This window comes from Tursiops truncatus, chromosome 14 (assembly GCF_011762595.2).
Source record: "Tursiops truncatus isolate mTurTru1 chromosome 14, mTurTru1.mat.Y, whole genome shotgun sequence".
In the NCBI taxonomy this organism is placed as follows: domain Eukaryota; kingdom Metazoa; phylum Chordata; class Mammalia; order Artiodactyla; family Delphinidae; genus Tursiops; species Tursiops truncatus.
Genome location: NC_047047.1, coordinates 50,477,528 through 50,502,954, shown reverse-complemented (window position 1 = coordinate 50,502,954; position 25,427 = coordinate 50,477,528). Strand labels below are relative to the sequence as shown.

At 56.4% G+C, this 25,427-nt stretch overlaps 1 protein-coding gene across 6 annotated transcripts in view; it reads left to right on the top strand.

The window, feature by feature from the left end:
- The window catches only part of TTC7A (tetratricopeptide repeat domain 7A), a 125,686-nt gene that overhangs the window by 74,225 nt on the left and 26,034 nt on the right, over positions 1-25,427 (top strand). For all 6 annotated transcript variants that reach the window (XM_033838582.2, XM_033838581.2, XM_073791382.1 and 3 more), the window contains 4 exons: positions 7,400-7,517; positions 9,003-9,060; positions 10,248-10,320; positions 12,989-13,149. In XM_033838582.2, the coding sequence (XP_033694473.1) occupies positions 7,400-7,517; positions 9,003-9,060; positions 10,248-10,320; positions 12,989-13,149 (410 nt within the window). The remainder of the gene's footprint in view (positions 1-7,399; positions 7,518-9,002; positions 9,061-10,247; positions 10,321-12,988; positions 13,150-25,427) is intronic.

Genomic DNA, 25,427 nt, shown 5'->3' with positions numbered 1-25,427 from the left:
TCCTCAGGTCCCCATGTATGATATGCACACATGGCCCTGCCTTGGCCCCAAACGACTGTGGATGATGGGGGAGGGAAGAGCCTGGCTTTGGCCCCAGGCTTTATGATGTTTTTCTATAAGACTGATCTATAATAGGCTCTAGGCATTTGGAAGAGGCTTCGGGATGAGGTGGGTAAGAGATTCACTGTTCCTCATATGTGGCGTAAATGGCATAAAGTATGGAGAGGGCTGGACAGGTCAGGGAGGCTTCCAGGAGGAGGAGGCCATGGACTGGGCTCCGAGGTGGGCCAGCGGCGGGCCCTTCCATCACAGCTTGCTTTCCTCAGCCGCATGATTAGTGGGGAAACTCGTCCCCCAAGTGTTTTTAGGGAGACTATTAGCGCTTACACCCCAGAGGGTAGGGTGCCGTTGAGATGTGGGTGCCGGCAGAGTGGGGACCCAGTCTGAGCGCATTGCAGCAGTGGGTGGTGGCGTGAGCCGGAGGGTGGGCTCGCTGACCCGTGGCTCACACCCCTGTGTGTTCCCAGGGCTCCTGAGAGGGGCCTCAAGTGCATCCCTGGGATGAAGCCCAAATACCCGCCTTGCCAGGAGCGGGGCGGGGAGGGCTTCTGTGCTCCCAAGGGCTGCCAGCTCTGAGTTGGCTGTGGGTCCACCCAGCCAATGGCCGCCCTTGCTGGGAAACCCTAAATGTAGGTCTTTCCGCAGCGGAGGAGCTGTTTCCCTCAGCAGCATAATTACAGTGATTATGTGCATTCAGATTACATGGTAATAAAATTAGGATCCAATCAGTCCAAATTGAAAACAGATGAGTTAGGAGCAAAGTAATCAATGACAACATAAATAGAAAAGCCCAAAAGGAAACTTAAACATGCAGACTGGACCTCAGAATCGGGGAGGAGGGTGAGTTGTTTAACCTCAGCGGAGAAGTTTATTTGGGTTTGGGGGCTGGTTTGAGCCAGGGTTCAACTCGGGTACAGGCTAGAGCGTGGTCCTGCTGGAGGGCTGGGGCTGGGCTCCAGGCAGCCTTCCCTGCCCTGAACAAAACCTCCTGTGCCTCCCTACCTGCCTTGGACACTTAGCACAAGGCATTGCATTTTTTGCTGCGTGTGTGTTTCTTGAAGGCAGGAACTCGCTCTCTTCTTTCTTGAAACCCTAGCCCAGAGTTAATGCCTAGTGCTTACTGGATGAATCCTACTTGCCAGTGAGCACAGTCACTTGTCAAGGAATTCTGCCTTGTTTGGTACTTGCCTTTCTATCTAAACGGGGAGCTTCTTCACTTACTGTTTCTCACACCCTCAGCCCTTCTCTCCCACAAAGAACCCTGCACATAGTAGGTGTTCAGAAATACAGAATAACACCTGCTTCAGCAGTCCACGAGGGACAGGTGTGGGAGGTCTACATCTGGCTCACGGTTCTCCCTGGCTCCCTGGGTTGGTGCTGGGCTGAGAGCAGGCTGTAGGTGGCCCAGGGCAGCCTGTTCTCCTAGGCGGCCAGGAGAGGGGCAGCCCAGCACTCTCTGTCCTCAGGGCCGAGAGCAGGAAGAATGGGTCTGACGGGAGGGCAGAGGGGTGCTGGTGCTTTATAACGGGGCACAGATCCTGCAAGGCGACCGATGCCACCTCCGCCTCCTGCCTTCACAGCTGTCCTGGCTCACCTCAGCCCCCAGCAGGCCCGGCCATTGCCCAGCCAAGCCCCATGAGCTGGGGCCCGAGATCTGGGGATAAACAGTTTGGCCCGGGTTGCAGGAAGGGAGGCTGAAACTGGGACACTGGAAAAACGAGTTGTGCTGGGTGAAAGCGGACCAGGTGGCCGTGTGCCCAGAGGTGGAGCACCTGCTGTCCCCGCGTCCCGTCCTTATGCCCAGAGCCAGCGTAGGATGCTCCAGACTGGGTCTGGGTCTGAGATCAAGGTTGCCCCTGGGTGAGGGCAGGTGAGGAGGGGCCTGGGCAGAGGTGCCGGCATTGTCCCATGCCGGCTGCCCTGGGTTTGAGAGCACTGGCCCCGCTGCTTAGCCTGAGGCTTGCCTCAGTGGGGGAGGGCGTCCCAGGCTCTGACCCAGTGACAGCAGTGGGGCAGCCCCCTGCCTCAGCATGACCAGCATCTTGCCGGGGTCCCCAGCCAGTTATTTGGGGCAGGAGAAAAGGGGAGCTGTAAATATTTTTTCACATCCCTCCAAACACAATTAGTTCAAATTCATTTAATTAAAAAAGTTAAAACCTTTCTAGGAGGACAGGAGATGGGGGTGTGCCTGTGTGTCACACACAGAAGGAGAGGAGGTTGTGGAATGGAAAAGCAGGCCATGCTCATCTTTGGAAAGGTCTGCGGTGCTGTCCCTCGGCCTCTTCCCCTAAGGGGGTGGGATGGGATGGTGGAAGGAGTGCAGGCTTTGGAGGCTGAGAGGATAGGGTTCAGATTCCTAGCTGTGTGACTTTGGGTGAGTCAGTTACCCTCTCTGTGCCTCATCAGTAACCTGGAAACAGTCACATCCACTGTTACAGGGTGGCTCTGACTATCAGAGCTGAGCAGTGTCCCTCTTATTTAGCATGTGGGAGGTACCTGGTAAATGGCGGCCATCCCTGTAGCCGACTCTCAGGAAGGATGTGCCTTTGTGGTTTTGCCTTCATTTTTGAGATTCAGGGATGGGGAGGGCCAGGAAGATGGATTAAGTGTTCAGGAGGCCAGAAAGAATGCCAGCTCTCCTGCCACGAGCTTGTGGAAATTAGGAAGAGTACCTGTTCCTTCCAGGAAGAAAAAAGTGCATTTTCAGTAGAGCAGATAACAACAGGTCCTGGATCCTATGGGAAGCAACTAAGGAGAAACTGGAGGTGCTGTTTAAGCAGAGCTCTGGGGGCTCAGAAATGACCTTTCTCTGGTTCCCAGGGAGGGAAGAAAAGGTGAAGATTCCAGGGGTACAAGCTCTTTGGCCCACTGCAAGATGAACCGGGCAGCCTGAGCCGGAGCAGAGTGTACAGGCCAGGAGCCTATCTGTGTGGGGACCAAATGAGGAGAACTGGAGAGATGCAGGAACTTGGAAAGGTGTGGGAATGCTTTCCGTACTTACAGAAAGCAAAAGCAAAGCATCAAAACATTACATCCTTCGATGCGTCCTTTTCCCAAAGGGACAGAGAGGAGAAAAATGAAGACCCACAGAGGGCAGCCATGAATCAGGCAGCTCAGAAAGATCCAAACGTAGACTCAGAAGACCTGGGTTGGAAATTCAGTTTTCTCACTTACCAGCCAGGTGACCTTGGATAGGTCCCCTAAGCACCCTGTGCCTCAGAACCTAAGCTGTAAGACACCCATTCCATCAAGTGGCTGCCGTGCTATGACACGCCAGGTGGGCACCCAGCTGCTCTAGAATTGCAAGGGAGGAAGAGAGAAAGGATCTCCACGTGGGTTTTGTGACAAAGTTACATGGCCTCCACAGGAAAGGAGGTATTAAAAAGCGGTGTAGGAGGAGAATGGTTGAAAGTTTTGGAAACCCCTCACCCTGGAAGTATTTTGATGAGCAAGGAGGTCCCAGTGCTGTAACCCGAGCAAATCTTGCAGAAGCAGCAGCACAACTCCAGAGCCATTAGCTGTTAACTTTGGAGGCCACAGGAGGAAGTATATGGAGATTGGAAAGGGCAGGTGAGGTGCTAGACGGCTGGGTGGTTGTAGATGGGCAGGCGCTGGGTGGATCAATCAGCCATTTACTTTTCACACTGTAGGTTGAGACCCATTAGTGGACTGTGAAATAGAACTTTTTCAAAAAAGAAATAGACAATCACAGAATAGCATAGAAAATATCCGAGTGTATTACCCACAGTAGAGGTGAGTATTGTGACAGGGTGGGTGGGTGGTTACACGTATGTGTATCCCAGACCACGGGACAGAGATGTTGACCGACCTGGCGCAGCTGACTGCACAGGGAGACCCCGCTGTCCTTGTGTAGAGTTGCTCCTTATCTGAGACGAAGGGTCAGGCCAGAGACAAAAGGCAGACAGTGGTGGCCCCTCTCTGGATTCCAGGAGGGTCTTTGATGCCACCTCCTAATTTGTCAGTGAGCTCATGTAGCCTTAGGCGACAGGGACTCTATTCAGATGGCACTCACCCCATGCGTGAGGCTGAGACTTAAAAAAAATTCTGGAAGATTAACTATAGATCTAAAATCACAACCAATAATAATAATAGTAGTTTATGTTTATTCAGGCACCGTTCTGAGCATTCATTGTGTCTTTATCTCATTCAGTCCTCCCCGCAACCCTGTGAGACACACGCCCGTTATCCTCATTTTACAGAAGAGGGAACGGAGGCACAGCAAAGTGAAGTGACTTGCCCAAGGTCACACAGTAAATAGCCACGCCAGGGTTTGAGCCCAGGAAGCCTGGCCCCAGAGCTTGTGTTCTAAGCTGCTAGGCCGTCCTGCTCTCTGCATGGAAAATTTACCCATGGACATGGTGCTGACTCTGGATTTAGGTGGGATTATCATACTTCAGAACAAAGGTGGCAAAGCCATATTTTCAAGGGCTTTAGGATTCCCCCTGCTGTCTTAGATGAACAGGACTTGTGCATTATGTATATATATTTTTAATATATATTTTATATTTGAAATACATACATATTGGGGTTTTTTGTTGATTTTTGATGTGACTTTTTCCCTTTTGCTCGCTAGTTAGAGCACCCATGTATAAATCTATTAATACTGTATGGTATCATATTGTATATTATCACATTTAAGAGAATTGATGATACTTCTTTTTGTTCATAATCCCATGACTCCACATGCAAAAAACTGTTTTGTGGTAGGTAAGAGAAATCAAAATGGTGTCGGCCATGTAAGAAAAGGGTCCATGGAAGCCTTGTGGGTTTGATTTGAGACAGATGCTGACACGACACCTGAAGACCATTTTAAACTATGTGGGCAAGGCTGCAAGTACTGGCCAAGGACAGCTACTAACCTGGGGTCAGAGGGGACCACAAGTTGGACAAGCTAAGGATGTACGTTGTCACTTTTTAAAGCTAAAGGAGGGTGAGCTTTGGTAATCCGGGATATGATATGTATAAACTGGAGAGGAATTTTCCCTGTTTGCCAGTAATTGCCGAGCTTTGTTCCTGGCACCCTCTGTACCTGGGCTGCCGGAGGTAGAAGCTGGCATTTGCTGAGGAAGGACATGGCCGTGAGAAGAGTGTACACACGTGGAGTGCAGGAGGTTTCTGAATTCTGTTTATAATTCGTACTTGGTGGTTTATAAAAAAGCTCGCTCCTGTTTGAATGGGGCATAATGATGCCTAAAGACAGTGTGGGAGACCAGCTGCACCAGCAGTAGGGATATTAACAAGGAGGCAAGATGCTGTTGCTCACCTACCCTTCCCTTGGTGCCTCCTGCCCGCCCCCGGCCACGAGGCCTCCTTGGACAACCCCAGCCAGGAGGTTGCCTGCTCCTGGGGAGCTCCCATGGCCCCAGGCCAGCACCATACAGTGGAGCCTTAATTAAGAGCCACCTTGTCCTGTGGGGTCTCTCCCTCCTTAGGGGTTCCGTGCGTGCTCATCCGGGCATCCTGCCCCCGTGTCACTGGGCCTCCCCAGCCAGGCCCAGCATAGAGCCTGGTGCTGCAGAAGCCTCAGTGGAGGTTTGTAGGGAGGAGTAGTTACATTGTGGGAGGGGGTCCAGCTCCCCATTTTGCAGGTAAGGCCCTTTGGGACGTAGAACTGAAGTGACTTGCTCAAGGCCCCGTGTCTGTTGGGCCGAGCCTGTGTCGCGAGGCTTGTCCTGTGCTTTTCACTCAGCCTGGCTCCGACTTCAGGGCCCCGCGGCTCTCCTGAGTCCTGCTGGGCCACGTGCTCCAGGGGACAGATCTCCGCATCTACAGACTTGGGTCCACCCGGCCAGCGGACACTGGGCAGCAGGCAGCTGTGGGGTTTACTGAGCTGCTGCCTCCCCCGAAGCCCGAGTCCTCAGGCCTGATGGTGTTACAGGCCCAGCTCCCCAGACTCCCATGTCCTTTCGGTGACCAGCCCACCCACCTGGAGGTGGCCCACTACCCAGGCCGGCAGCTTGAGCTCTGCCACAGGGGGGTAGAGAGCTGCCATTGTCGCCACTTGTCAGGGGTGGTGGCCAGGCCGCTGGGATCCAGCCCCCCTTCCACCATCTCCCTCTGCGCTGCCACCTCACCTGCTCTGCCTCTCTTGTAGTTTGAGGTTTTTTATCCCCTCTGTTCAGTGGGTTCTCTGCTCCATCAGCCTTTTTCCTGCACATAGCGCACCATGGCTGTGCCCAGATGGTGAACTCAGCCCAACTCGCCTCCCCACGGCTAATGGCCTCTATCTCAGGGTCCCCTCATACTCCAAGGAGGGAGAGTCCACCAGTGCCCCCAGCTGTGGCCAGTGGTGAGGCCACAAGATGCACAGAACTGTCCCTCTCCTGCTGGGTGGGGTGCGCCTGAGCAGGGACGGGAGCAGAGTGCGGGCTCACCGGCTGGGGTGCCAGAACCCAGCTTCACTTTGTGGGCCCCTCCGGATGGGGAAGGGGAGATGTTCCACGTAAGGGAGCCCTGACACCTGGGCAGCAGTGGGGCTGTGGGCATGAATCATTCAGCCCCTTGGTGAGGGCAGTACCAGTTGTTCTTGGTGACACTGCTACCGCAGGCACACGGGCAGATGACATTCCTGGGTGGGTAGGAGGGAGGAGCCCTCTGGGAGGCCTGTGGGCCCTGAGTGGGCACAGCTGAGGCCCCCAGCTGTTCCCGGCCTCCCAACAGGCCTGCCTGCCGTGGGTGCCCCGGAGGGCTGCCTGCGCGCCCCTCTCTCCGTGTCACATGCTGTGTGTGATGTGCACACGTGACCTGAGCCAGTTGGTCCCTTTCCAACTGGAACAGTCCCTCCTGCTCTCAGGACAAACACAACCCCAGGCCTGAAAAGTTAGAGCTCCCGGTGTCAGGGAGCAAGCCCACAGCCGGAGCCAGCATGGTGGCCTGCCCGCTCTGCAGGGCTGGCGGTGTCCCGGAGGCCCAGTCCCCGAGCCCTGCCTGCCCCCGGCTCCCGCTTCCCTCTCTCTGCCGAACGGGGCAGAGACGGACACGGGCAGAGTGAGGAAAGGAGCTGGCACAGACTGGCCTGCTCCTGGGTCCAGGCTCTCAGCAGAGCAGCTGTCGGGGAGCTGGGATCCTTGGAGCAAGGGAAGCTTTCCCTGTGAGAGGTGGCGTCCCGTGATCTTGAGCACAAGGCCTCTGGGTGGGGGAAAAGGTCCAGGTTGGTGCTTGTGGAAGAAGCAGCTCTCCTTCCATTCAGTGACTGTGTGGCCTCAGGAAGGCGCCTGGCCTTTGTGGTCGGGCGCAAGGAATTGCAGTTCTGAGGGTCCCGGGCTGGTGACTATGAATGGCGGCCCTCCGCGGTGACCTGCACCTCTCCTCTTTGCAGCTGAAGGAGGCGCAGCACTTCGCCATGATGGTGATTCAGCTCGGAGAGGAAGCCGGGGAGTTCCTCTCCAAGGGCTACCTGGCACTGGGTCTCACCTACAGCCTGCAGGCCACCGACGGTGAGTGCTGGGGCCGAGGAGCCTCTGCTCGGGGTGACTCAGGCCTCCTACTTGCCCCCCGGCACAGCCCACGCGGACCGCTGCCCCTGGAACTCCTGTGACGCTTGCCGTTTGTGATGCGCCACCAGCCCTTGCCCGCACAGTGTCTTCTTTCTGGTTCACCTTTACCGTCGGCACCACTGTCATCTTCTGGGGTCTTTTAAATCCCCCCAGTGCATGGCATAGAGCTGGGTACGCAGCAGGCGTTTGCTGAATACTTGTGCTTGGTGCGTGGGTTTGCCGCCTGGAGTCTGGTGTTCCATCCCCAACCCCGCCAGCTCAGCCGTGTGTTCCCCTAGGGATCGGCAGCCACCTACTTCTGTATCCTTGCAGCTTGAGGGAAAGGGAGTGATAGGCCCCCACCCAGACCAAACCCGGAATAGTAATCAGCTCCAACCCACACCGCCTATTCAGGCGGCGCCCCGGGAGCAGGCTTCAGAGGCCCCGCACAACGAGAGGTAAGAACAGCTGGCAGTGGCAAGACGAGGGCAGGAAGAGGGTGAGATCCTGGTGCCGTGCCAGCCGCTCGTTCTTGAGTGACAGTCGTCACTGTGTCTTCAAGGTATCGGTGAGGCTCTGATAAGGAACCCTGGGATCCCTCCACACTGGTCCAGTGAGGGAGTCATCAGTCCCTCAGTCAGAGTCCAGAGACCCTCCATGTGCCTTTAATCCTCTAGAAGCAGGGCTGCTTTATAAGCCGGGGACCCCTGACACCCATCCATGCCAGCAGCATCTTGACCTGGTCTGGTTGGAGGCTGACAACAGTCATTTTAAAGCTTCCCAGGGGTTCAGTGTGCTGGTAAGGCTTCGAATGCCTGTGCTCCCCTATTTAAAGTGATTTAATTTACCAGAAGGGTGCCCGGTTTGGGTTAAATCAAGAAGCCTCATGGGGAAAGTACAATAGAGGTTTCTGGTGGCCTAGTGGGAGGGGAGTTGGTGTTCAGTGGGTACAGACAGTCTGTTAGGGGCGATAAGAAAGATCTGGAGACGGATGGTGGTGATGGTGGCACGACATGGCGAACGTACTTAATGCCATGGAATCGTCCACTTGAAATTTGTTGAAATTGGTAGAAAAGAAGAAGCCTCATCAGTAAGGAAGCCCAGGGAGGCATGTGGCCAGGACAGAGGTGGTAACTTTTCCCTAGAGGCTCGGGCCTTTGGAAGGGTCAGGGTGGCCCAGGTGGCAAGGAAGGCAAAGGAGTACAAGGATCTGTTGTGTCAAGAATCATGCCAGGAGGCTAGGACCAGGGCGACACCTGCCCCCCTTCCCCCAGTAACCAGGGCAGACGGTGGCACCATTCTGGAGCTGCTCGAGTGCAAGCATTTGCCGGATGGGGTCCCGGGGGGGCCTCTCCCCGCAGAGCTCTGTGCCCTGGGTGGGACAGAGCTGGGTCGGCCCCCCTCCAGCAACCCCTCATGGCTTCGTCTCCATCCTGTCTCCTGCAGCGACTCTGAAATCCAAGCAAGATGAATTGCACCGGAAGGCACTGCAGACGCTGGAGAGGTGAGGGAGGCCCGACTGGCAGCGTTGCTCGAGGGGACTCCTTCTCCTGTTCTCTTAGGAGACCTTCTGGTGTAGACAGAGAGCAAAGGTTTCTGTCCCCATGTTGTTGACCAGCTGACCGAGGCTCTGAGAGCTCACACAGGAAGCAGGGACAGGCCTTTGGGGTTGGGTGGGCGGGTTGAGCCCTTCCACATGAGTAGAGCTCCCCCCAGGCTCAGCTCCCGTCCCCCTGAGCTCAGGGGACGCGAGCTATAGCAGGAAAGCACCTTGCAGTGACCTACAAGTATAGCAGGGACTCAGAAAGAGTGTTTGCCTCCTCCCAGCCCCTCTGCAACCTGAGGGCTGTGAGGAGCCCTACCCCAGGTCCTCACAGAGATTTCCTGGGAGCCCAGAGTCCAGGAGGGAGGAAGGGAGGGAGGGGGCGGCAGAGAAGCCCCTCCCCCAGCAGCAGCCCTTCCTCCCTCTCCAGGCCCATCCTGGCTGAGTCCCCTCTCCACCACAGCCCGGGCACCCACCTGAGCACCCCTCCCCTTCCTTCCTCTGGCCCATCGCAGGGCTCTTCCCCATGAGCCCCGTGTGTCTTTGTCCCTCAGAGCACGGATGGCGGCTGCTGGGTAGGGGCCTGCCCTGGACTCCTCATGCCAGCTTCCTGGGAACTCCCCTCTGGGGCAGGCTGTTCTCAAGCCCAGGGAGGAAGGAGAGGCCCATCCTGGCAAACCCCCTCTGAACTCCCAGGATCAGGGGACATCTCCTTCCCTCCCCCGCTGGCTCTTCATTCCCAGCGCTTCTTGCCCAGAGAGGCCATCCCAGCCCCACATCCTCCGGGAACCGTTCCCTTCTGTCGTGCGGTGGAGAGGGCAGACTCCAGGCTCTGTACCAGGCCACAGCCGGGTCAACAGCTGCCCGGAGGAGAGGGCTTCCCCCACCCAGCAGTCCTGTCCTCCCAGACGGCCCCCACCTCAGCCAGAGCCAGCTCTCTCGGCACCCACTGCCCCTGCCTTGGGCTGCCCGTGGGCTTTCTGCCCCAGCCATGGTCTCCCGCGGGGCACCCTCCAAAGCGGGCCCAGGCAGAATCTCCAACATTGGGCCCTGCAGCACCCAGCACAGGGGCGGGCACGCTGGAGACCCACGTCACACACTGGTTGTCGACGTTGATGGCTGACTTGCTGCTCCCTTGCCCCATACAGAGCCCAGCAGCTGGCGCCCGATGACCCCCAGGTCATCCTCTATGTCTCCCTGCAGCTGGCCCTCGTCCGCCAGGTGAGTCCTCACAATTCTAACACCCAGGTCTCTGGGGGCTGCTGATCTTCTCCTGGCTCCACTGCCTTTATCGGCTGTGTGACCCTTTGCAAGTGACTTGACCTCTCTGAGCCTCTGTTTCCTTGTCTGCTATGTCAGCACCTTCATACTCCACCTCAGAGGGCCCTAGTAAGGATTAAGTCAGCTAACGTGGTAAAGCCCCTGGCCCACGGTGGGCGCACAGGAAGGGGTTATTCTCTGCCCTCACTCCTCCTACAGTGTGTCCGTCTCCTGAGAAGTTGACAGGTGACCACAGTAAACATTTGCTTGTGTCCTCACCTTCTGTTGAGCTTTCCCCAGGGGTCTAGAGTAGAGTGATTGGCACGTGGAGCTGTTTCTGTGTGACCCAGAGCTTCCCTCTGACCCTGTGGACGCCACCGGCAGGCTCGGCCTCTGGGGCCTGACGGGGACCTGCTATCCGCCAACCATCTTCGACCTACATGGCTCTCCAGGCCGACCCACCTTCCTTCTCCAAGCTGTCCAGGGAGTGAGGCCGGGCAACCCACCCGGCCATTGCCTTTCAGAAGCGAGCGAGAGCTCCCGTCGCCCAGGCCCCTCAGAGCCTCTGCTTTCACATGTGCCCCGCAGGCTGGTGCTCTGTGTGAAGCAGGACCTCTCGGTAGCTTTGATCGAGTGGGCGTGGACGCTGGGCCACTCGGGACCTGCAGACGAGCCAGCAGGGACCCGGGCTGGGCTGCAGACTGTTGGAGAGGAGTCCACAGAGCCCCCATCTGCTCGTGGTCAGGTGACAGGCAGCCTGGCTGACGAGGGTGCTGCCGTACCCCCACTGGCCTGGGCGAGCCCTGCATCTGATGAGGAGGGCGCCGGTGGCCCCATTTGACACCTGAGGCGCTGAAGCTCTCCTGAGCTCAGGAACTGGGAACTGGCCAGGCCAGCACAGTGGCTGTTCCAGAGCCCACCCTGACCGAGTGAAGTAACCCCATGGGGCTCTAAGTATCCTGTCCCTCTGTCCCGTTTGGAGACTGGGCAATTGGAGCCTTGTCCACCGGCCGGGTGGTTGGTTTTACTGGTCGATGTCAACTTCTAGCCCCTGGTCTCATCTTCAGGGAGCTGTGTTCCCAGCCCCTCTCCCACTGTGCCCCTGGCTCCTGACTTCCAGGTCCCGGAGGAGGCACCTGTCCCTCTCTGCTGCTCTCTCCAGAAACATCAGTCTGCTCTGCTGCTCCCAGGAGCGTGGACGCAAAGATACCCGACACCAGTTTATTTTTAGCCCTCTGTAAAAGAACCGGTGCTTTCCTTGCCAATCAAGTTCCTGATAAACCTTCGGTGATGCATTTTTTAATATCTTTAAGTATTCAGCCGCCTCTGATGAATGGCGTCTGTCCTCCCAGAGAGATGGCTGGGCCGGGCCAGTGGAGCCTGGCACCCATTGTCCTTGGGGACCCAGATCTTGGTAACCTCGGGGTTGAAGGTCCCTGAACGAACTCTAAGCTAGTCCTGCTGCCTGGGTCCCTGAGCTCCTCTGGCCCATCCTGCCCAGAGCATGCATGGCTGCTCAAATAGTGAGGACCGAGGATTTGGACACCCAGCCCAGAATAACGGGGCAGGAGCAGCCCTGGGGAGGCATGGGCAGGCCAAGCCAGGAGCCACACTGACCTTAGCTTCCTCCTTTACTTTCCATGACCTTCCACAAAGGGAGGTCCCCGTGGGAGGACTCTGGGCCTGGCAGTAGTGCCCGCAGCCTGTGCAGAGGCTGGGTGGAGACGGGGCAGGTGCCGGGGACCAGAGGCCCCAGCTGACCTGTGTCCTGTAGGCCCCTCAAGGAGCCTTGGAGACCGGGGTCTGAGGTTTGGTGAAGAACAAGACTTCCTGAAAAGGGCTCCCGAGGTTCCTGGGAGGACGGGGTCCTGGTGTGGATAGAGTCACAGGAGCTGACACAGCTGCCAGGCCTGAGCGCCTGAGAGAACACGTCCCTCAGGACTGAGAGAAAGGGTCTTACCTGTTCGTTAGTTGCCTGGGCTCTGGGGGCTTGAAGAGGGAAACTCACATTTTCAAACGTGTTCAGTACTCAGCAGGACATTTTTCCTACGTCGTCTCACCCTCTCGGCCACTGTCATAGGTATGACCGTTATCCTCACTTTGCAGCGTAAGGACTGCAGCTCAGACAGGCGAAGTCCCCTGCCCTGGGCGCCAGCTAGGAAGTGGCAGAGCTGGGATCCATGCCCCCATCTGACCCCAGAGCCTAAGCTCTTGCCACTGTGAACCTCTGAGTAGGAGGCAGCATCTATCTGTCAGCCCCCAGCACTGCGTGAATAGGTTCGGAGAAGAGTCCTGTAGCCAGTGGTCCGGGTGGCCTCTCCTCGCAGCCTCACTCCTCCGGTTTAGTTGGTGCTTCCCGGCCGATCCTTCGTGGTACTCTGTGAACCTGCCCCTCTTTTCCCTCTTGCGTGGGCACAGCGCTAGCTTCCAGGGCCTGACTTTGGACAGCAGATCCCTCCTGGCCATGTGATTTGGGGGCGTGTTTTCTCATCAGAGCCCCTGCCTGCCCCACAGTGCCTGGGGTCTCATTGAGTCTGCTGCACCCTTGTTGGCTGGCACCTGGCCCCAGAGTCCAGGCTGAGGTGTGGGCCTTGGGGAAGGTCGCTCAGCTGGTGCCTTTCTCCGGCAGATCTCCAGCGCCATGGAGCAGCTGCAGGAGGCCCTGAAAGTGTGCAAGGATGACGCCAACGCCCTCCACCTGCTGGCGCTCCTTTTCTCGGCCCAGAAACACTATCAGCATGCCCTGGACGTCATCAACATGGCCATCACGGAGTATCCTGAGAACTTCAAGTGAGTTCCCCATGGACACTGCTGGGCTGGCGGGCTGGTCAGTGCACACACTGAGCGTCAGGGTGGGGCGGGGACCTGTGGGGGCAGAGCCTGGCTCTGGCATTCTGTTCTGGCCAGGTGTGAGCAGAAGGCACACACCTGCTGTGTGGTGTGAGGGCAGCTCCACATAGCCTGTTGTTTGTATTCGGGAGACAGCCCTGGCTCTTGGTCTGCACCCTGCATTTGAGAGATTATTAGAACTGAAATCGGTTCACTTTAAAAGACAGGTCGCTTAGGGAACACTACACGTAGATAAAACAACCTGTGCGGACAAGGGATTAGTTACCTAATCCCAAATATAATACAGCAAGACCTACTGTGTAGAAGTTTATTTTTTACTTTTATACAAATACACGAAGGACAAAGGTCCTCCTCTTCCAGTACCAGTTACCTGGCTTTTTTCCAAACTCCATTCTCACGCCTATCTGGCAGGGTCTGACGCACGGTCTGCTGCCAGCCATGTGTGTGCACATACGCGTGTATGAGTGTGCCTCTGTGTGTGTGCGTTTATTGTCGGTTACGCTTCGGTGGAAACAGAAACTGTCACGATGAGAGGGTTAGAATCCTAGAGCGGGGAGGGGTTGCCTCACCCGGCCCCTGGGTCAGAGTGCGTGTCACAGAAGAAACAAGAGGCTGGGCCAAGCATCAGACACTGTCCTTTTTCTGAGTGAAATCTTGCATGCAGGTGGAAACTGAACAGATGGGAGCAGAGCTGTCCAGTGGAAGCCAGGGAAGGGGGCCCACATGCTGGCCCCTCGGTGCCCCCAGCCCCGTGCAGGAGCCTCCCGTGCCCGCGTCTCCCATCTGACTGCACGAGTTGAGTGGGGGATGGAAAATCCACCTGCCACGCAGCCCTGTGGAGTGACCCTAGGGTGTGACCGTGGCTCTTCGCAAATAAGTCCGTACTTTTCCCCATGGATGAGACCCCTGGATTAGCAGGAAAGGTCGCTGAGTCCATTACTGGTCAGGGATCACTGAACAATGTCATTGCTCTTCAACTGAAAGTGCATCCTGCTTCTCCAGCTGCGTCCTGCATGGGGAACAAGCTGCGTGTGGCTTCCGCTATTGCCACGGCAGTTAATTAAACCCCGGATCCAGTAAATATCACTGCAGCCAAACAAAAGTCAGCCTCCTTCGCCCTGACCTCAGCGTCCTCAGCAAGGTCTGTATTGCAGGCACTTAAAGGCCCCTGGTCTGGGTCTGTCTGCCACCCAGTGCCTCGCTGGGCCCAGGTGGCTGAGACCTTGTAGAGGCTCTTCCTTTCTGCAGAGACTGCCTTAGTGTAGGAGAGGCTGGCAGGCTGGTGTCAGGGGTCTGGGAGGCCTGGCCCAGGGGGATGCTGCTGGGTGGAACAGACCCCTTTCCTCTTGCGCTTGTCCCCATGTGGGAGCCACAGCAAGTCCCTGGCTGTCACTTACCTGTGGTGCCTCCCGAAGCTTGCCCCTGCATCTTCTCAGCTGCTGAAAGACTGACATCTGTCCTGCCTCCAAGGACTATTGTGAGACTCAGACAAGAAAAGATCTCACAGTCAATTTACAACTGGTTTCAAGGACAGCAGTGGGGGTGGGTCTGGAAGATGGTCCACAGTGTAAGGCCGGGACCTGGAACCCGAGGGAGACGAGTGCCCTCAGTGGGCCGGAGTTGGGGGAGGGCATCCTGCACGTGAGGGCCGGTGTTCAAGCTCCTTAGCTGCACAGGAGGTTGCCGTTCCTGGGGGGCAGACTCAAGACTCCAGGAGAAAAACCCAGCTTTCGTGGAGTTGACTCTTGAAAATCTTCCTGAATTCGGGGATTAGAAAGCAAAGCAAAGAGAATCTTGATTTCCAAGCTGTGGGATGACCTTTAGTTAATGGAGCTTGAGTTTAAAAAGGCAGAAACGTGGTGAGGCAGAGACTGATGGGCCTGCAGGGACAGTGGGAACCTGGCACGGTGGGAACCAGACACCCGAGCAGCTTCCTGAAATCCTGAGGGCTTCCGACGGAGCCCTGGACACATGTGCTGGCCTGGCCGTTGCTGGCCAGTTTGCCGGGGGCCTCAAGGGGGCAGCAGGCTCCCTGTTTGCACCTGGGTTCCAAGCCAGGCCAGGCCTCAGAATGCAAGAGATCCCCACAGCAAGCTTGGAGATGCCTTTGCTGGTCCCTTCTCCAGTCCTGGGATTGGGAGGCTCAGCCGGGAGGGTCACGGGGAACAGGCCACTGCTAAGCTTGGTCCCTGAAGCCATGGGCTCCGTGGGGTGCTGGTTTTAGGTAACAGATTCCTTGTGCTTTAGTCAGGCCGCTTGTAGGGGAGGTCGCCATAGTAACCAAACAACATTCCTGGGCTAATGATGGGAGCTTTCCAATAACCAGCCTGTCAGTCACTGCTCCCACCCCAGACCTGGCAGCCTGCCAGACGGGTTTTGAAAGCCCAGGCTCTTGGGCTGACAGAAAAGGAGCAAACTGGTTTGCCCTTCCCTTCCCCTCCCACCCCTCTTGGGTTTCTGGCCAGCCCAGCCCAGGTCCTGGGGGCCTTGGAAGGTCCTGGGGAGAGGGGTGTCGGAGCGCTAGGGAGCTCTCCCCAGAGCAGGAGCTGTATGGCCCTCTTGACAAGCCAGAGCTCACCACTTGTAAGCAAATGGAACCGGTCACAGCATCTCCCCCAGGAAACCTGGGCTGTTTTGGAAAATGTTTGAGCTGAGAACTAGGCATTAGCTGGGGCCAGACCGTGACTGAATCCAGCCAAGGCCAAGTTGGCCTCGAGGGTTACCCCTCTGATCTCTCCCTGGCCTGCCTCACCTTTGTCTCAGGTTGCATGTGATAAATTTCTAGTGGTGCATTCCACTGAGCAGAAGGGATCAGAGTCCTGGGGCTTCTGTTAATGTCTCTGACTTAAACCCAGCGTGTTTATTGGACGGTTCTTATTAGGGACTTGGAGTAGATCAAAGGGACGCTTAAAATACCAGCACTCCAGTGAGGGGGCTGGAATCAAAGGTATTAGCACAAACATAGTTTATCACTTTGCCAGGTTCATGAAACATTTTTGGCTGCCACATCCCCTGATGAGGACAGGAGCCATGGGGTAAACTTGCAGGCCATGTGGTGGAGGGAAGTGTTAAACCAGGCATAATCACTGGCACCGGCACACTCTTCCCCAAAGGTCAGTTCCTCATCGGCGAAGCTGGTCTGACATTCAGCGTTTCCCTTTGCTGGTGGTTCTTTGGGGCCCTCCTGAAACCTCACTCCACGTGACGCTGCGGTCAGAGAGTCTTCAGCTGACCCTCCAACTAGGAGGGTAGATGATCTAGGTCACTTTGTTTGGGGAAGAATAAGGAAAGGAAGGAAGACAGATATTTGCAGGTTTCTCCAGAAGGAATTCTTTGTTTTAAAGCCATTTGAGCTCTTTGCTCCCTGATCCTCACGCCTGTGAACATTTTCTGGTGGCAGACACCGTGGCCTGGGGCCCTTGGCTTTCAAGCAAGAGTGGCCCAGCCTTTCTGCCCCTGGGAGAGGGCTCAGGAGGTGAATTCGTGCCCATGAAGTGGGGCTGGCCTCCCCTCTGCAGTGGGTGGTCTTCAGGTCCCCAGGTCTGCTCACTGGGCAGAGATTATAGACCAAGCCCAAGGTGTTTGCTTCGTGGTGTCTTATACCTGGCTGGGAGCCAACTTTTGTTCCGTCTGAGGACGTGCTTTCCGGAAGTTCTTCCACCCCAAGGTGGTTATGGAATGGCTCTGTGTGGTTTGTGCTCATATCTTTCAAGGTCAAGAATTTGTGTTTGGAGAGTCACCTGGAGGTACCTGGAGGTGACCTGCAGCTGAGGGAAGCTGGGTCAGCCATCGGTCAGCACAGATAAGGCCGGGGATGCCGTGGGCGCAGACGGCTGTTCTGCCGGTGGGCCAGAGCTTCTGAAGCAACAAGGCGCTAACTCCTGGATGTGGAAGCTTATGGGCTGTCGATTTTAAACGTCGGATCACATTGAATGAATTCATTAAGAGGTAGAGGATCAGTGTGAACCTTAAAAGGCTGGGGGACATGAGTCAGTGTCATCCTCCAGAGCCAAGGAAAAATTACTGTTTTTTTAGGTCTAAGAAAAGCTGCCATAAGCGTCCCTTGCAAGTTAGGGATTAGTCTATGGGAAGGTAATAAAGACGGGCCTGACTGCGGCCCTCTCCCTTTTAGGGAGGTCCCTCCTGTTAGAGCTTTAAAATAATACCCTCAACGAGCAAGTGTGTGAGCTTAGCCAGTTAATTGCCCTGGTGGAGTCTCTCCCAGGGGCATGGCATTTAGAGGAGCCTGAGACCTGTGTCCTTCAGCACTTCCCTGGCCAGGGTGAGAGCCAGGTGATGACAGCCCTTGGAGGCGAGGGAGCGGCTGGTTCCTACTCATATACGGGCTGCCCCTCCCCTTCTCCCTGAGCCCCACCTCCAGGCCTTCAGACCTGTCCCTGCCAGTCCAGCCCCAAGGAGTACCTTACCTCGCCTTGCTTCTAAATCCTGCCCATCCTCAGAGACTCCCCTTGGGCTCCACTTTGCCTTGAAGCTCCTGTACTCAGAGCTGAACCACTCAACTGAGTGTCTGATTCTCTTCTTCTGTTTCGTTTCCTAATGGCCTTGGATGTGTTTCTTGAGCTTCCCCGAGTGTGGAAGCACCTTTGGGGCAGAGATTATGGCCTGTCCTCTGCCTCCCCTTCCTCCCTGTAGGGAACCCACAGCTGGACACCCAGCACACCACTAGACCCCCCGACGGGTAGACCGTAGGAGTTGTTTTGTTCGTTGTTCTGGAAGGAGGGAAGGGAACACATGGGGATGCTGGCGCTTACAGCCCTCAGAGCACTCTCATACCCCTTAACCCTGTTTGGTCGTTGCTTTGGTTTGATTTGTTTACTTGGTCTTTACAACCCTCCTGCTCTAAAGGTAAAGACGCTAACGGGAGAGTTAAAGCGTCTCTCAAGGTCAGAAAGCTGATGAGTGGCAAAGCAGGGACTAGAACCCGAGGCGGCTGATTGACTGAACAGCCCCGGTACGCTTGAACCCCAAGTGCTTCAATAATGACAGAATAACAGCACACCCGGTGCTTGCTCTGTGCCAGGCACTGCTCTAAGCACTTTCCGTGCATTAACTCATCTCATCCCCTCAGCAGCTGTGGGAGGTGTAGGAACTATTGTTACTCCCACTTTCCAGATGAGGAAACAGAGGCACAGAGGGCTTAAGTAAGCAGCTGTACATAATAGGGGCTAGGTGAGTAGTAATGACAGGTCATACGTGGACTGAACCGTTTATGAAGTGCTAGGCCTTTTATGTGCATTGTTTCCTCATAACAGCCCCCAGGGTGTAGTGATACCATCATTCCCATTTTCCAGATAAGAAACTGAAGCTCTGAGAAGTTGAAATGACTGGCCAGAGGGTACATGGCTACAAGAAGGGCAGCTGGGATTTGAACTTGGGTCATCAGACTTGGGCCCCGTTTTCCGGGACAAGACCCACTTCCTGTAGAAGCCCACGCTGCATGCAGGCTCTGGCCTCCTGGCTGAGGACTTAGACTTTCCAGAGGCGTGGCCGCCTGACTCAGAGAATAACCTGCTTTTTCCACTCAATTATGTGTTTTCTATAAAAATAGAACTCTTCATTAAAACAATGCAGCACAGCCATCAGCTGGAATTACTAATTACCGTCCTTTAAAGAGATAATACCCCTTTTGTGCATTCACCATGCTTGCCGCCACCCTCTCCTCCACGACAGAGGGCCAGGAGCCAGAAACCAGGGCCCCGGAACGCACACGTGGGGCAGTGGGACCAGAGGATAGAGCTTCTGCAGCAGGCTCTGCAGCTTTGGTTGCTGGTCATGGGGACCCCACAGCTTTCCAGGCCTCCGTGAGTCCTTGTGACTCAGCTTTCTTCTTCTGTTATCCAACAAAGATTTGTTGAGTGACATTAGGTGAGGCACTGGGGAGACGGAGATAAGAAAGACGTGGTTCTGCCCCGAGCGTAGGGTCTGGTAGGAAAGACCGGTAATGATGGAGCGGTCTCAGGCTGAGGGCTGACCTTTCTTGAGGGGTGGCTGTGCACCAGGGCTGGCTGCCTTGACAGTTTCTGTTGCCCTTAGTCCTCCCAACAGCCCTGCTTGGTGGTGCCGTTACTGTCCCTATTTGACCAACATCCGGTAGAGCTCAGAGAGGTGAAGGCACCTGCTAGGAAGCAGCGGGACCTGGGTGTACCTGCATTGCCTGATGCCAAAGGCCGTGTTTCAGCACGACCTCCTCCTGTTTGCTGGGGAGTGAGTCAGGGGCCAGAGGTGCTTCCCTCAGGTACGCAGCAGGTATCGTGTTCAAGTGTTTACTGCACATGCTGAGTAAATTTTATAGGGAACTTCTTTCAAGGAACGTGGAAGTAAAAACGTGGGCCCGTTGTGCGGGCCCCCCACACAGCCCATGTCCCTCCCTGCAGCCAGCTCTGCTCTGCCAGCATCCCCCTGCCACCGAGAGTGGGGTGCTGGGAGGGAACGCCGGGGAAGATGGTTGGAGGCCCTGGGTGAGGGGGATGGACGAGATGACCTCTGACCCCAGGACAGTGCTGGCTTAGCCAGAGCTGCTGTCACAAAAATATCCCCCGTTTACAAAATAATTCTTTTTTTAAAAAAAAGGTTTTGGAAAGGCTCATGCTCACCCAGTTCTGAGGAGGCCCACCCTGAGATGGTTCCTCTTCACGGCAGTGGAAAGAAATGATTTGTCTTAGCCTCAAATGGGAATAGCTCCAAGTCTTAATCCTTTTGACAAATAATTAGCAGGCTGATCCCGGCCCAGGAGTTCAAGCCAGGCAGGGCCTGGGAGGAGAGAGAGGAGGCGGGTGCTAGGCCCACCCGAGCTTTCCCCTGGGAACCTCCATCATCAGCCCTTGGCCAGAGCTATCACGAAGTTTGGCAAAGCCAGTGACCTGTGGCGACACCCAGAGACGCTGACCTCGCTGGTGTCTCTCTTCCCCCACTGGAGGAGGGCTGGCCCAGATGCAGACAGACAGACTGACTGACTGCAGGGCTGAGATCGTTCACGGTTCAGCAGGGGCTGGCTCTGTTCAGGTGTGATGGGCACCTGTCTTTGGCCCCAGGTGCTGACCCATATTGGTGACTCGGAAGGTGGCCGGCGAGGGCTGCCAAGGCTCCAGTGGCCGTGAGGGAGGGCATGCGCTCTTAGAGGGTGGGCCCACGGCTACACTGGGCCTCCTTGCTAGGAACAGGGTTCACATGCCTCAGCCTTTGGAGTGCACAGAGTGCCAGGACCCGGGACTCTCCTCCCCGCAGCCCAGCAGCCTCACGCCTGCAGCGGGGACAGAGGGCATGGCGTTTACACTGACGCTTGCTCCTTCGCCTTCCCCAGAGAGAACTCTCATCTTTCACATCTGCCTTCAGATGCAATGGCGGCGCTGCAAAGGCGTTCGGCCTTAAAAGACCTCAGTGTTTATTCTGCAGCTTAAAAAACAGGAAGGTGCTTGCAAGACAAGGCCACAGCCGGCCGAGGTTCGTTCACCCCGACCGGGTTGGCTGTGGCTCTGTCCCTCCCTTCTGATCCTCTTCCTTTCTCATGCCCATCTTTGGTCCCAGGAACCACCTGGAGCCAAAGGTGCCACCTGCCTTGCTGAACAGGCCATGAAGCTCTGGGGTTTTCTGAGAGCCTTCAGAGACACCTGGCCTGGACACTGCTTTGGGGGGTCTGCTAGGCCTGCATTTTTAAAGGAATCCCTTCCCTGAGCCTTGGGCAGGCCTGTGCTTAAGGACTTAGTACAGCTGTAGGTTTCTCAGCTGCTGCTTCTGGGTCATCACAGTTCATGCTGCAGGAGTCCCTGGGGGCAGACAGGACAAGAGACTCCACTCCTACTTCACAGGTTTGGAACCTGTGACATGCCCAGCTGGGTAGCAGCAAAGCTGGGACTTTGGCTCGGGTTTCTCACTCCTGGGCCAGTGTCTGTCTACCGAGTGACGTTACAGTGCAGGGTTAGGACAGCAATGTGGCCATTCCTCTTCCGGAATGGCTTTTGTCAGGTCGTTGGAGGGCTGCAAGATTCCAATACCCCAGCCTTCCTGTCTCAGAGACTCTCCTCAGTTGTGCTGTTGGCTCTGCCTGGGTGACTGTCCTCTGGGATGAAGACCCCCAGTCACATGGAGCCAGACGCTTTCATGTCACGTCCAGAACTCCCTGTTCCTCCCCAGGCCTCAGGAAGCTTTGCTTCTGGACAGCTTAAAGTGGAATCAGCCAGCACTTTGCTTGTGGGCTGCGTGAGTCCAGCCCTCTCTGCAGTTCTGAGACATCAGTGAGCAGATTCCTCGCCTGCCTCCTAGCCAGGAGCCAGCAGCGGGACGTGGGGCTGTCACAAGCCGGCTCTGATTCAACAGGGATTGCGAGACGCAGAGCGTGGCTGGAGGGTTGTAACAACACGCATTTTCATAGTGTTAAGCTAAGCGGACACCATGTGCTCAGCTCCGTGCCAGGCACTGGGGAGGCGAGGAGGGCACTGACATAGAGGGAGGCAGGGTCCTGTCCTGCAGGCAGTCGTCATCCGGGTGGGGACATGCGGCAGGACACGGGACGAGATAAATGGTAGTTTTGCCATCTATAGGCAGGACTGGCTGCAGACTGTTTCTAGAGTATTTGAATTTTTCAATGCTTGATATGAGTTTATCTTCATTGTTAAAAGCATAAGCCTATGTGGCAAAAAAAAAAAGTGTGTGTACACACACACACACACACATACATACATACATACATACATACATACACACACACATACATACATATATGAGAGAGAGTAATTAAGTGCTAACTGAAGATTGTCCTGAGCGTTCAGAGAAGGGCAGGGGTGGCCACGCTTCTTGGAGGAGGACTGGAACCGTTGGATTAAAATTGTGGGGTTTTTTTTAAGTCTCAGAATCCTTTCTTCCGATGACATTTTAGACTCATTCAGCATATAAAACAGGTATGCCAGGGGCTGGGCTGTTTGCAGGGGGCGGGGAGCCCGGGCTTGCCCCCTCTGTTCCCCAGCCCTCACTGCAGCGGCCTCCGCACGGCCCCATCCACGAAGCACGGTGCTCTGATGAGGCTTTGGCCTGTTGGTGTGGACCCCAGCAGCCACAGTGGCATCTAGCGCACTGCCAGCCTCCTCGTACCGTTGTGTGAAGAACTGGGCCACCCATCCCGGCAGATGGGATAGAGAGGGAGACCTGTGCTCCAGCAAGACCAGTGGTTTGGTTGTCTCAGAAGAGTGGCAAGGAGTGGGGTTGTTTGCTGATCCCCGTTGCCAGGCGGAAAGAGTTCAGTGGTGACTTAGAGGCGTGGCCGCTGTGTGTGGATGACTAAGTCCCTATGATGTCGTAAAGGCCGTGGGGGTTGGGGCGGGGTGCAGCCCCCATGGGGACGCACAGAAGGTCAGAGGGTGACATCTGGTTAGGAGTTGGCCAGATGTCAGAGAGGAAGGGTGAGCCCCAGCAGGGGCGACAGTGTGAAACAAAGCCTGTCCTGCACGGCAGGGAGCCGCTTATACCCTGTGAGCAGCCCACAGGTACCCAAGGTCACGGGGAGAGGTGGCGGGAATGGAAGGTGGCACGGACAGTCGGGGCAGGGCCCCTTGCTGAGGAGGACGGTTCTGGCAGCGCGGAACTGCGAGGCCAAGGAAATCTCAGGAGCTAATCTGGAGGCTCCCAGGATCTGGGAGTGAGGGATCCAACCGGAGTGTGACTGTCGGAGTGCTTGCCCCAGCCCAGAAAGGATGTGGTTGGGTTGAGAAATTCCGCTCTGGGTCACTCATGCTAATGGAATGTCAGGGTCTGCGTTGGTAGAAGTCACTGTAATGCCAGCTCAGCATTCAGCCGCTTCTGTTCCGGGCACACAGTGTGGCCAGGTCTGCCACGGACCCCCGCTGGCTCTCAGGGGCGCAGGCAGCAGTAGGGGGAAGGGACGGGGCGGAGAGGGCCGAGCTGCAGAGGAGGCCTGTCTGGCGGGATTTGGGAGCAGGGGAATGCTGCAGGGCTGGTCTGCCCAGGGACGGCTCCCAGTGGCCCTGCCCAGGGGAGGTGCAGCCTTGGAGTGGACAAAGCCTGGGTGACCCGACCCTCCAGGGGGAGGAGCTTTCACTCACACCAACACCTGTTCCAGCCGCAGGCCCTCCTCCTCCCCCATGCTTCTCTTCCCTCCCCCAGCTCCCAACTGTATCTCACCCCACCCTCCTCTTCATCAAACACCAGCCCCGGCAAGACCCCTCATCTGTTCTTCCCTTGCACTGAGTCTGATCCAAAAATACAGCCCTGGATTCTCTGGGCACTTTGTCATCTTTAGCCCTGGTTGTCGCCTTGAAGGCAGAAATCATGTCTTCTATTTCACGTTCCTAAAGCAGAGGCTCCTGAAACTTGTGGAGTGTCGGACCTTTTGAGAGTCCGGGAGAGGGGAGTGGGGATGGCAAGACCAGGGTCCCCCGCAGCTCCCACAGGAGTCCTGAGACCACGTTCCTCACCAGGCCCGTGCAGTCTGCACTGCGGGGAACACACTTCCTGCCCTCTGGACCTCGTAGGCCTGCCGGGCGATTCGTTAGTAGATGTTCTAGGGAGGGTGCAGGGCATCCTGAGAATCTGGGAGGGCTTCCTGGGGGAGGTGGGATTTACAGTTGAGCATGGGGGAAGGGATGAAAAAGGAGAGGAGATGCCATGTGGTGGTGGGGACGACCCTGTGAGCAGGGGCAGAGAGGGACATGGATTTTTGAGGGAAAGTGAGGAAGAAAAATAATACTTGCCCAGAACCCAAACCCTCTCCACCGAAAAGGGGCAAATTCCACCCTTTTAATTCTCTGCCAACAAGTCACAATCTGAGAAAAACAAGGTGTGAGAAGAAAGGAATGGAGTGAAGCCATCCAAGTCCTTTGTGAGGCTGGAGGCCCAGGACTCAGTGCAAGCAGGGGAGGCCAGGGCCCTGACTGAGGGGGAAGGTCAGAGGGAGAAGCCCCCAGTTGGAGGCCTGGCCTCCCAGTGTGGGGCCTGCTCTCTGCTGCAGCCTCGGTCACGGGGGCGCACCCTGTCTCCAACGCAGGACTCGGCTTCTGTGATCCGCGAGGGCCCGTGTGCCACCCTCAGGTGGGCCGGCAGCACCACCAGGCAGCAGTCAGATTCAGGGCCTGACACTCGGGTCTGCCCAAAAGCAGTGCCGTGAACGGAAGGGCGTCACTGCTCACCACCCACAGAGAACCAGGAGTCGCAGCCTTGTTTGGGCCTCAGTGGCTCGGCCAGGTTCTCCGCAGGCTGGTGCGCGTCAGTGTGGCTGGCAGTACCCGTGGTAAAAAGATGGCAGTACTTCCGTATGTGTGGGTAAACAGCCACTGCCTTGACCGTCCCCAGGACCCCAGGCTCCCCAGCAGTTAAAGATCTATCGCTTGGCACCACAGGGCATCCAGGCCCCATCCTGGTCCTGCTGAGCCAGTGTTCTGCCGGTCTGTCTGTGTCCTGGGCAGAGGGAGGCAGCCGGCCAGCCCTGCGTCCTGCCTCCCGGTGGGCCAGCACTTTCTCTCTCTTCCCAGGCCCTCTCAGGGCCACATCCCCACTGCTTTTACCCCAGAGGACTTCAGGGTTGGGGGTTGAGAGAGATTCTCAGCGGTGACGGAATAAGACTTCACGTCACTTTCATCCTATTGAACGTATAAGGAGGGCTGGCAATTTGGGGCTATCCAGGGAAGCATCCTTCCACAGAGTACAACCTGACCCTCCTCAGGTGTACAGGGTCAGGATACAGTTTGCATTCAATTAGGAGATGTTGCCTGCTGGCGAGGCGGAAAGCAGAGCCCTGTGCCCTTCTGTGACCTTTTCACCAGCCCCTTGCTCAGCCTCATTCCTTGAGTCGAAGTTTGCTTCTGGGTCTGTCTCTTATATAAAGCCCCGTCATGGGCCTGGTGGGCCATATAAGTAAAAAGATAGGCACGTGTTCAGTGAGGATGCTGCGGAGCCGAGGGTGTGGAGGGAGAGGAGGGGCAGAGAAAGCAAGGCCGTAACCACCCTGGACAGTGCTTCAGAGGCCGGCCGGGCTAGTACACCATCGGGACAAACGTGAGCGACAGGGACACTGGTGAATGCAGAAGAGTGCTCTGCGCTTTGGCAGAGAGGATGGAGAAACTGAGGCACAGAGAGAACACGTGGTCCAGGGATACAGCTGAGGCCATTGTTCTTGTGGGCACTGTACCTTCTAAGGGCTGGGGAGGTGGGCAGAATCCCTCGGGGTTCCACCCTGGGAGGAAAGCCAGGGG